Genomic DNA, 11,647 nt, shown 5'->3' with positions numbered 1-11,647 from the left:
GTCCCCTACTGCCCTCCCGCCCGTCCCCCTCCGTCCCCCTCCCCCACCACCCGACCCTCCACCCCCCTACCCTCCCTCCCCCCCCCCCCCCCCCCCACCCCCTCCACCCTCACCCTCAACAATCTCCTCCTTCACAGCACATGGACAATGCCCGTCAAACACAACGGCGAGCAACGTGGCCGGCAAGAGTGTGACGAATCTCTGCATGCAATCGTTTACTGATGCGAACATTGTCATCGACTCGACGTTGTCGACGACAGTGAGTGGGAAGCTGGTGGTGGCGGCGACGACGACGCTTGATGTGAGGACTGTTCTCAACTTGGACGACTTGGAAGTCCGTGGTGCGCTCACCGTCAAGGATGGCACTGTCTCCACCTCGGATCTGGATCTTACCGTTGGCTCCATCCTCACTTTCCGTGTCGGCGACTCGGTCCCGGCCATCACCATCCGCTCAAGCGGTAACGTGACTGCTGCTGGCTCGCTTGTTGTCGCCATTCCTGCTGCATACACCTTTGACGTTGGAACACGCGTTGTGCTCTTTTCCGGCTTCTCTGCCTTTAACGGCCAGTTTACCACCATCACGCTCCAGGACGAGGCCGCCACGGCCAGGGACTCCTCGTCGTGCGCCTCGTTCACCGCCGCCGACGTCGACGGCTCGGGTGCCATCGATGAGGCCGAGTTTGCAGCCTGGTCGTCGTCGCTGGCTGCGCGGCGGTGCATGGGAACCGCCAGTGGGAGCGCCACCCGCGGCACCACCCGGCGGCTGCTTGGCGGCTCGGCGCGTCGGGCCACGCTCGACTGCACCACAACTGCCGGCGAATGCGCGATTGTCGGCGTGGCAGCGGCCGCTAGCGGCTGCCCAGCCTGCCCCAAGTGCACCGACAACGCCGGGCTTGCTGCCGGCGCAACCGTCGGCGTCTTTATCGGCGTGGTCATTGTCGTCATTGTCGCCCTCCTCCTCCTCGCTTGCCTCAAGCGCCGCCGCCGCCGCCGTGCTGCCCGTCTCGCTGCTGAGGATGCTGCCGCTGCCGTCCGCGCCCGCCAGGAGGCCGAAGCCGCCGCCAAGCGCGAGGCCAAGGCCTCCAAGTCCAAGACCTTTGAGCAAATTGCCCATCAGAATGTCGAGGGCGTTGTGCCCGGAGCCAAGGCCCCAGTCCTGGTCGAAGACTCGGACAAAGAGTCGAACTCGCGTGGCTCGTCCTCCGACTACTCGTACTCGTACTCGTCGTGAGCAAAAGGTAAAGCAAGCGGGTACCATCATCCCATCATCGCCCTCATCGCTACTTCTCCGCCGGCGCCATTCCCACCAGCACAATGCTCTGACTGATCCCAAGCTCCGAGCCATCCACCACCACCAGTCACAGATGCCTGTCCCCCGCTGATCGATACACACAAAGGAGGACATAGCCGTTGTCCATTTCTCTGAGCGAGTCCATTCCGATCATCAGAGAGAGACCCTCCTCCCCTCCCCTCCCCCTCCCCCTTCCCCCCCCCCCCCCCTGTCACCCTCCCCCCAATCGAACGCTCGAATGACCAGCCAAATGAGGCAACAACGGCTGACCAACGGCTGGCCGAGGCAACAAAGGCGCGGGTGGAGGGCGGGCGGTCGGCAGGGCAGGGGAGCGGCCCAAAGGGGATGGTAGCAGTTGCAGTAGCCACGCCTCTCTCAGTTGCAACGGGTCATATGTCACGGCCACTGCCACCGGTACCTGGTAGAGGGGATGAGCAACATATTCCCACCCGTGAGCGTGATGTTCTTGGAGGAGAAGGAGGCGGAGGAGGAGGTGAGGGTGACACCAACCATGACTTGCTGGCGGTGGACGGGTATCCTCGCGGGAGGCTGACAACGAGAAGCGGGATGAACCAGACGACGACGACGAGGAGGAGGAGGAAGAAGAGTGGTAGTGGTGGTGGGGATGATGGAGGGTATGAGTATGGTCAAGATGGTCATGGCCTCCGTGTTCAGCAGACAACGGCAAGTGGCTGGGGAAAGAGTGTCAGTGGTGGTGAGCCGGTAACGGTTGGTGAGCGATCGTATGTGGAAGGCACGTCTGTTCTCTCGCCAGAGTATGATACTGTCAAGGAACACGTTCAAGTGACGCTGTTGGAGGAGCTGGACAGGTTGTCTCGGGCAGAGGCAACGGCAAGGGCTTCGATGGAGAAGGAGCTGCGGGCAAAGGTGGTGACGCTGACGGCAGAGAACGAGTCGCTCAAGGAGCAGCTGGCAAAGATCTCGGCCAAGCACAAGCGCGACTCGGCAGCGCTGCTCGAGCTTAGGTCGCGGTACGAGGTGGATACCTTCCGCCTCATGCGCGAGGCGCAGGATGCCCAGGGCGCGGTGGCCAACTCGGAGGCGTACGCAGACTCGAACATCCAGTCGCTCCGCAGCTCGCTGACCGAGGCCCAGGCCATGCTGGTGGAGGAGCGGGCCGGGCGCGAGGCGGCGGCGGGTGCGGCGGCCGATGCCAAGGCTGCGCTGGAGAAGACCGCGGCCATGGCTGACAAGTCGGTTCGGGCCCTCGCCTCGCTGCAGGAGGAGCACGGCAAGCTGGAGGCGACCAAAAACGCTGTCATCGAGGAGCTCGAGTTTGAGATCCGCATCCTCCGCCGCCAGCTTGACGAGATGGTTGGCCTAGAGGAGGACTTTGCTGCCCTCGCCAAGTCGCACACTGCGCTCCGCAACCGGGTCACCGACCTCCAGTCGGACCGCGCGCGTGAGCAAGCCGAGGCTGAAGACGCGCTGGCGCAGCTCGATTACGAGGGCGCGCTGCTCAAGACCAAGCTGGCCGAGGAGGCTGCCGGGCGGACCGAGGCTGAGCGCGAGGCCGGGCGACTCCGCGGCGAGCTTGCCGAGCTCGCTTCCGAGCGCGGCGAGGTCTCGACAGCGCTTGCTACGCTGCAGTCCAAGTACGACTCGCTTGCCGCGCGCAAAGCCGAGCTTGACGACGTGCACGAGAGTGTGCTGCGGCAGCGGGTCTCGCTCGAGGCTGAGACTGCGGAGCTCAAGTCGCGGTCGAAGACCTACGACGAGATCCGGGCCGAGGTCATGGCCCAGGCCAACGAAAAGGTGGCGTACCTTAAGGACGCGCTGGAGGAGGCGCAGCTCGACAACGATGCCGTGCAAGAGAAGCTCGAGCGTGCGACGCGTGCGGCGGCCAAGGCGCAGACCACGGCCGAGGCGACCGTCCGCCGGCTCGAAGGCGACGTGGCGACGCTCAAGGCCGGGCTTGCCGACGCGCAGGCGTACGCCGCCCAGCAGGAGGCGCAGGTTGAGGCGTTGCAGAGCGAGCTTGACGAGGCGCTCTCGGCACGGACCGCCGCCGAGCGGCAGATTGCACTGCTGTCGGCCCAGGCCGAGGCGCTCGAGGCCGAGCGTGCAAGCCTTGCCGCGCAGGTGGCCAAGGGCCAGGAAGACCTCAGCACGGCGCGGGCTGACGCGGCGGCGGAGCGCGATCGGCTCAACGCTGCTCTCCTCGCGGCGCAGGCTGATAAGGCCGAAGCGCAGGACGCGGTGGAGCGGATCCAGAGCCAGCACGACAAGCTCGCCGAGCAGCTGCAGACCCGAGCGGCGATGCAGAATCAGATCGATGCGCTGCAAGAGGAGCGAAGCCAGGTCGGCGCACGGGCGGAGAGCCTGGAGAGCCAGCTGGCCAACGCTCAGGCGCGGGCTGAGGCCGCCGAGGCCAACGCGGCGTTCTTGCAGGAGACCAACGGTGCGGTGGCGGCGGAGTGTGACATTGTGGCAGCGGAGCGCGATGCGCTCAAGAGCCGCAACGCGTCGCTCGAGTCGGCAGCGGCGGCGGCGTCGTCGGACGCGGCGGCCGAGACGAGCCAGCTCCAGCGGGCGGTGGCGTCGCTCGAGTCGGAGCTCTCGGGCCTCCGCGCGACCCGCGACGAGTGGCGCGACAAGTACGACTCGCTCCTGGACACGTACTCGGAGATGGAGAGCAGGAGCGCAAGCGAGGTCTCTGCGCTGCGGCTGCGTGTGGCGCGGCTCTCCGAGGAGCGGTCGGTTCTCGAGCGCAAGCTCTTTGACGAGGTCCAGCTCCGCGCCGCCATGCAGGCTCGGTTGGATCCGCACTCGGAGGTCTCGCGCGAGGCGCTCGACGCGTTGCGGGCCGAGCTCTCGGCTGACTTTGACGCCGAGCGGGCGAGACTCAACGCCGAGATTTCGTTGCTCAACCGCGAGGCTGGCGAGCGCGCCGAGGAGCTGGCACATGCCGACCGCGAGATGGCCCGGCTCAAGTCGCGCCTCCGGTCGGCCACCGAGGACAAGGAGCGTGCCGAGGCTTCGGCAGCATCGGCGGCGTCGGCGCTGCTCCCTCAGATTGAGTCGCTTCAGTCGCGGGTTGACGCCCTCTCCCGTGAGCGCGACGAGCTCCGGTCCTTGTCGCACGCCGACTTGCTCGCCGCCCAGACCACCATCTCGGAGCTCCGCGCCTCTGTCTCGAACCTGCAGTCACGCCTGACCGAGGCTCACTCTCGCCTCGCCTCGCTTGAAGGCCGGCTTGCCACTCTGCCTGGCCTCCAGCGCGACCTCGAGCATGCCCGCGCTGCCCGCGAGCAGCAGGCTGCCGACTACGACGCCATCATTGCCAAGCTCCGCGCCCAGCTGCAGGGCGAGCGCGAGCGTGCCGCCGACGCCGAGCTCGCGCTGGAGGATACCACCGGCGAGCTGCTCAAGGAGAAGAAGGCCCGCGCCGCCGCAGAGCGCGAGTCGGCCCGCGCCGTGGCCGAGGAGGAGCGGCTCGAGACGCAGCTTGTCTCCAAGGTCCGCAACCTGCAGATGCAGCTCCACGACCTCAAGGCTCGCAATCGCGAGCTCGCCAACGAGTCGATGCAGACCCAGGACGAGCTCATGCTCCGTCTCGAGCACGCCATTGGCGAGCGGGCAGAGCTTGGTAAGAAGCTCGACGAAGAGTCGATGCGGCGTGCCGAGCTCGAGGCCGCGTCCATGATTATGGACTCGTCCGCGGTGGCGTAGACCTTGTTCAGCGTCGCAGAAAATCTCTTTTAGCTACGGGTGCGCCCAGGTGTGTGATCAGCGAGCGAGCAAGTACCTGGTGCGTGAGTGAGGAAGCCGACACGGGCAAGCTTGGCAAGGGAGGGGTTTGTGATTGATGGCAGAAGGGTAGTGGTTGACGACACGTGGTACATAGTGTAGGTGTGGCTGATAGACCGATGCCCCCGTCGGCGGGCTCCAGCTAGTTGACACCGTCGTGCATCACGTCCACCAGGTGGAGCACGAGCGGCAGGCTCAGAAGCCGAATCAGAGCGCGTCTCTTGCAGCGATGCGATCGTCTGTTGCACTTCTCCCCCCCATGAGCTGAAACACTCTACCTGACATTGTACTTGCCACGGCCTGGCCTGTATTCTGTGCATCATCCAGTTCTACTGGACGGAGCCGGCGGGGGGTCAAGAAAAGGTGCCTCTGTTGAGAGCGGCGCAAAAAAAAAACTGAGCGCAAAAGCGGCGACACCTGCGGAGTTCCTGAACAACGCAAGCATGACAGGGGGCGAGAGAGACAAGCTGACGTTGAAGGGGTAGGGGGGGAAGGGGAAAGGCGGAGAGTACGCCTCTCTCTTTTTTATTTTTGACGGAAGGAGGGGAAGGAACGCGAGGGCAAGTAGTTTGTAGGCTAAGAGCAAAGATGTTTACCACGTTGACGGCAGGTCGCATGGCTGGGAGAGCAGCAGCTGGGCTGCTGGCTGGTGCTGGTCCTGGTCTTGGTGCTGGAACTGGAACTGGAGCTGGTCGTCTTGGTCGATTTGTGGCAGAAGCAATGACTCGTTCAGGCAATGACGGCAGCAGCAGCAGCATCAGCAGCAGCAGCATGATGATGTCTGGTGGTACTGTTCGAGCGCTCCATGGAAGTGCTGTGATTGGGGCATCCAAGGTGTGGGAGTCGGCGGAAGAGGCTGTGGCCGACATTCCGTCGGGCGCCTCGCTGGCTGTGGGAGGCTTTGGTCTCTGTGGCATTCCTGAGCATCTCATTGCCGGGCTGGTGGCGTCGGGGGTGAACAACCTGACGGCGTACTCGAACAATGCTGGAGTGGATGACTTTGGGCTTGGCTTGCTCCTGCAGGGGCATCAGATCAAGCGCATGGTCTCGTCGTATGTGGGCGAGAACAAACTGTTTGAGCGGCAGTACCTGACTGGCGAGCTCGAGGTTGAGCTCACGCCGCAGGGGACGCTCGCTGAGCGGCTGCGGGCTGGCGGCGCGGGCATTCCGGCGTTTTACACGCCGACGGCGGCCGGGACGCTTGTCCAGGAGGGCGGGTTCCCCATCAAGTACCGAGCTGACGGCGAGGTGGAGATTGCGTCCGAGCCGCGCGAGGTGCGCGAGTTTAACGGGCGGTCGTATGTGCTCGAGCGCGGGATCACGGCCGACTTTTCGCTTGTCAAGGCGCATGTGGCGGACACTCACGGCAACCTCATTTTCCGCGGAACGGCGGGCAACTTCAACGCCGACTGCGCGACGGCAGGCAAGATCTGCATTGCCGAGGCCGAGGAGATTGTGGAGGCCGGTGAGCTCGATCCTGCAGACATCCACCTGCCGGGCATCTACGTCCAGCGGCTGGTCCACGGGACGCAGTACGAGAAGCGGATCGAGCGGCGGACGGTGGCGGCGGCTGGCGGCGAGAAGCCCGAGCTCACCGGCTCCCGCGAGGTCATTGTCAAGCGGGCAGCCAAGGAGCTGCGCGACGGCATGTACGTCAACCTTGGGATCGGCATTCCGACGCTGGCGTCCAACTTTGTCGAGCCCGGCGTGGTCATCCACCTCCAGTCGGAGAACGGCCTGCTGGGTATGGGGCCGTACCCGACGGAGGACCAGGTCGACGCTGACTTTATCAACGCCGGCAAGGAGACGGTGACCACCATTCCGGGCTCGTCGCTCTTCTCGTCGTCGCAGTCGTTTGCCATGATCCGCGGCGGCCACGTCGACCTCACCATCCTCGGCGCCATGGAGGTGGCGGCCAACGGCGACCTGGCCAACTGGATCATCCCGGGCAAGATGGTCAAGGGCATGGGCGGCGCCATGGACCTGGTCTCGTCCGGCTCGCGTGTCGTTGTCACCATGGAGCACACCGCCAAGTCGGGCGCTCCCAAGATCCTGCCGGCGTGCAACCTCCCGCTCACGGGCCGCTCCGTCGTCGATCGCATTATCACCGAGAAGGCCGTCTTTGACGTCGTCGAGGGCACCGGCCTCGTTCTCATCGAGACTTCCCCGGGCGTCTCGGTCGACGAGGTCAAGTCGCTCACCGCTGCTCCCTTTGTCATCTCGGACGACTTCTTTGAGCGGACTGAGTAAAAGTCGCAAGCGAGTCGAGAGAAACGCCCAGCTGGCAACAATTTTTTCCCCTCCACTTCCCCCCCCCCCCCCCCCCCCCCGTGGCGAGGTGACAGCCGAGTGACGAGTGCCGCCAGCCGGTGACGGTAGCAAAGTGACAGAGAGAGAGAGGGAGAGGGAGAGGGAGAGAGTGAGGACGACTCGACTCGGCAGTGCAAGCATGAGCACAGGAAGTACGGGCGAGGCAAGGCGAGGAGGAGCTGGCGAAGAAGGAAGGTCACAAGGGAAGCAGGGAGCTCAAGGCGGAGCAGCGGCAGCAGCTGCAACGACAGTGCGGACGGGACTGGTGGTGGTTGTCCGTGTGGTTGGAGAGGCGGGGAAGACCAGCATGGCTGAGGCGACTACGGGCAAGGGGAGGACAAGGAGAAACAAGACGAAGAAGACCGCAGCAGCAGCATCAATGACATCGACGGCATCAGCAACGTCGATGACATCAACAACATCGACGACAGCGCTGTCGTTGCCTCTGCCCATGGATGTAGAGCTGGTGGTGCCAGAGGCGCCTGCGGGCTTGGCTGTGGCTAGCAGTGTGGCCAATGCTGTGCGAGTGGCGGTTGAGTTGCAGGCGGTGGTGCCAGAGGCTGTGGCTGTGGCTGGTGTCAATGCTGACGGGGGCACGGTCCTAGCTCCGGCGGCGTTTGATCACCGCATGGCCAGAGGCTCGGGCAAGTCGTCGGGTGGACCGGCCGGAGTGGTTGATGTGGCCGAAATGGTCGACGACATTGTGGCTGGGCTCATGCATGTGGTGGGGACGGTGCACAGCTCCGGCTCTGAGGAGGAGCAGCGCCAGAAGCATGTGACGAGCGAGTCTCCGATGGAGGCTGCGCTGGATCATGTGCTAGCCACGGCGGCAGTGGTCGACGTGGTGTATGTGGCGGTGGGCGGGCCGCTGACGGCTGACTCAGCCGACGATGTGCTGTGCGAGGTCCATGGAGCGGTGCTGGCGTCGCTGGCGTCGGCACCGCAAAGTGTGGGCAGTGGACAGCTGCGCCTCCGCATTGTGAGCGTCGACAGCGCAGTCGGGTGGGCGGCGCCGGCACGCAAGACGCTTGACGCGGTCGACGCACGATGGACGGCGTGTGGCGCTGAAGACATCCACGACGCAATGGCGGAGACGGTGCTGGGCCTGGCATCGGCAGGGCGGGTGGACATTGTCTGCCCCGATGGGGCGCGGGTGGAGCTGGCAGCGGCTGGAGCGTTTGGCGGCGGGCTGCAGCTTGCGTTTAAGCCGCGGACGGCTGCGGTGGATGTTGCGGCGTTCTCTGTGGCGCAGCGGGTCCGGGTCACGCCGCGGGATGTGGGCTCTGAGGCATGGCACTGGCTGCTAGGCGAGATGGTGCAAAAGTCGAGCGGGCCCGAGGTGCTCGCGGCAATGCTTGTGATGTGCAAAGAGAGCGGGAGCGGGTATCCGACGAACGTGGCGATGCTGCCGCCGACGCACCTGCTGCGGCTGGATCTTGCAGGGCCTGCGCTACTGCTGTATGTGTTCCGGCCGATCACCGACGCGGACTTTGTCATTTTGCACGAGACGACGCGGTGCGTGAGTCATCCTGCGGCGATGTTTGCGACGGAAGACTATGCGGCAGTGGCGGCGGCGTCTGTGGGCCCGATGACGGGGGCAAGCACCGTGGGCAAGCTCGACACGGCGACATTGGTGTTTCCGGTGACCGACACCGAGTCGTTGCTGTTCAATCCGCTGCTCTCCCAGCCGATCAAGACGATGCTGTATCCGCTGGTGGATGCGGTGGCGAACGGGCGGCTGGCGGCGACGAGCGTGAGCGAGCCAGCGCAGGGCGAACTGGCGGCGTGCTTGAAATGTCTCGAGACGTTTGCGGCTGCGCGGGCGCGCAACGACTTTGACCTCTTCCCGGACCGTTTCAACTACAACTCTGTGGCGCTGATGTACTCTGTACTGTGGCTCGAGGTGCGGGACCTTGTGGAAGCGCACGCGGCGGTTGCTGGGTCAGGCACCGGTCTTGACGCCTTGGTGCAGTACATGTGCAAGATGGAAGCGCAGATGCAGCTTGCGCCCGAGGTGACTGTCCGGGCGCGGCGGCCGGATCAGAGCGGAACAGCCGGCGAGGCTGGGAGTGCTGCGGCAGGCGTGACTGCGGCTGCTGCGGAAGCGCGTGCTGGCAACGAGCCGACGGGCGCTGAGCCCAGTGGCGACGACGACGCACCATCGACGCGGTACTCGCGGATGGAGCTTGAGGACCGCGGGTATCTCGGGCAGGAGGTGGACATTCGCGCGGCTCGGCGGCAGAATCCGGGGCGGAGCCGGCGGCGCTCGCCGGAGCCGCTCCTCGCCAGCTCGCCGGCCGCGAAGCGGGTCAAGTCCCTCACAGCGCCGCCGGCGGACGCGCTCCTGCGGTGGCTGATGTAGTTCATTTACGAGGAGAGAATCATGGCGGCCTAGGACTTGGCTGGAGCCACAAACATGGTAGCAATGCGGATTTCGTCGTGGTCAAGCTCATCCAAATTGAAGAAGGTAACGCCGTCCATGGGCATCACACTTGCGTTGTGCCTTGCGTGGCTCTCACCCACAACCTCATCGACGTCATCAGCGGCAGCGATGAGCCGCGGCTCGTTGAACGCCCGCTCCTTGAGGTCTGTGCGGGGAGAGGAAGAGTGAGTGGAGAGGGGGGGGGGGACGAGAGAGTTCTACGCTTGCAACCGATTCTTGGCCGAGTCATGGCCGAGTCTTGGCCGGGTCTAGCGCGAGGGGGTCAGCCGGCAGCCAGCCCGAGGCCACAGCGATCAGCACTTGTGCGAGATGGTGACGAGAGGCGGGGAAGCAGGACAAGCGAGAGCGGGCAGATTGAGGCGATGGTGTAGGCAAGACCATGTGTGAGAGAGGCGAGAGACCAGCAAGTACTTACAGTTGACGTATTCAGCCATATCAGCCGAGGGCAGGATGTAGTGGCCGACGGGAGGGCGGCGAGCGGCAGCGATGGCGTCTGTGATCCAAGCCGAGGTAATGACGTAAGCACCCGCAGCCTGAGCAATGGCCACAGCATGTTCATGAGCATCATCAGAGAAGAGGAAGGAAGCAATGATTTGGCCTCCCTCACCTCCTTCATCTCCATCACCATCTCCTCCTTCCACTCCATGAGCCACAACCTCTCCTCCATGCTCCTGCCAGCTATGGACAAGCTCTTGACCAACAGACGCCCCAAACCATCCAATTTCTCCCTCAAACAACTTGTTCATATCTCTGCTTGTCACCTAGGAACAACTCTACCAAACTCTCTCTTCGCCCTGCTCCTCCTCGCCTGTGTCTGAGCAACGAGCTGGCGTCAAGTGTGCCGTGCCGCTATCGTCTTTGTCGTCTTTTGGCGCGCGCGCGGAAAGACTCTGCTGTCGCCCGCCAGCCACCACCCGCCAGCCGCCAGCCGCCAGCCGCCAGCCGCCAGCCACCAGCCACCAGCCACCAGCCACCAGCCACCAACCACCAGCCACCAGCCACCAGACGCCAGCCGCCAGCCACCAGCCACCAGCCGCCAGCCGCCAGCCGCCAGCCGCCAGCCACCAGCCACCAGCCACCAGCCACCAGCCACCACCCGCCAGCCACCAGCCACCAGCCACCAGCCACCAGCCACCAGACGCCAGCCACCAGCCACCAGACGCCAGCCACCAGCCGTTCGACTCGCAGGCAGTCGACTGGCCGGCTATGGTGGGAAGCTAGCTGGCTATTGTTTGAGGTGTGTTTGGACGATGCGAGGGTTTTGATGTCGTGTGCGTCGAGACGGTGCCATCGCATCGTTTATCGGTTGTGGACCGTCGGCATGCGGCGTACCACGCGCGATAAGATCGTTCGACTCGCCAGCTGTTCGCTCGCCAGCTGTTCGCTCGCCAACTGTTCGCCCGCCAGCTGTTCAGCCAGTCTGAGCGGTTGATTGATGTGGTTGATGTGGTTGATGTGGTGTGACTGTGTTTTGGATTGGGGAGGGGAGGGGGGAGGGGGGGGGGGTGAAGGGACGGAACGATTCTACACTGCCCACCATCATCATGACGATCAAGGGGATCAGCACATAACTGCGCCCATCAAGCCCCTCTCTCCCTTCCCCTTCACGCCAATGACTACATCAGTCACACCATGATGCAGATTACGTTCTGTCATGCGGTAGATACAGGGAGTTGTTCCGCGTAGCTCCAGCCGGATCCACGGACGCGCGTGCAAAAATCCGGCACCCACCATCGAATGTCCCCATTGTCATCCACCGTCATTGATTGCCAAGCTGTTCGATCATGCCACAAGCTCCCGTCTCCTCCGCCCACCCCCCCCCCCCCCCCCCA

At 64.4% G+C, this 11,647-nt stretch overlaps 3 protein-coding genes across 3 annotated transcripts in view; 2 read left to right on the top strand and 1 right to left on the bottom strand.

The window, feature by feature from the left end:
• Window positions 1-1,265, top strand: part of AMSG_08987 (uncharacterized protein) — a 1,911-nt gene extending 646 nt beyond the window's left edge. Inside the window, exon 2 of the mRNA XM_013899492.1 lies at window positions 138-1,265. Coding sequence (XP_013754946.1) covers window positions 138-1,231 — 1,094 coding nt within the window. The 3' untranslated portion in view covers window positions 1,232-1,265. The remainder of the gene's footprint in view (window positions 1-137) is intronic.
• Window positions 1,266-2,051: 786 nt separating this feature from the next.
• On the top strand, window positions 2,052-7,312 carry AMSG_12222 (uncharacterized protein; the record flags this gene model as incomplete). The annotated part of the gene is made up of 3 exons (XM_013899554.1): window positions 2,052-4,975; window positions 5,694-5,770; window positions 5,875-7,312. Exons 1-3 carry the CDS (start codon window positions 2,156-2,158, stop codon window positions 7,310-7,312), a joined length of 4,335 nt encoding a protein of 1,444 aa, XP_013755008.1. The 5' UTR covers window positions 2,052-2,155.
• Window positions 7,313-9,763: 2,451 nt separating this feature from the next.
• On the bottom strand, window positions 9,764-10,249 carry AMSG_08983 (uncharacterized protein; the record flags this gene model as incomplete). The annotated part of the gene is made up of 2 exons (XM_013899491.1): window positions 9,764-9,960; window positions 10,231-10,249. 2 exons carry the CDS (start codon window positions 10,247-10,249, stop codon window positions 9,764-9,766), a joined length of 216 nt encoding a protein of 71 aa, XP_013754945.1.
• Between the last annotated feature and the right edge of the window lie 1,398 nt (window positions 10,250-11,647).

The sequence above is a fragment of the Thecamonas trahens genome (genome assembly GCF_000142905.1).
Source record: "Thecamonas trahens ATCC 50062 unplaced genomic scaffold supercont1.44, whole genome shotgun sequence".
NCBI classification, from domain to species: domain Eukaryota; order Apusomonadida; family Apusomonadidae; genus Thecamonas; species Thecamonas trahens.
The sequence above is the reverse complement of the archived record's forward strand: the minus strand, read 5'-3'. Positions and strand labels throughout refer to the sequence as shown.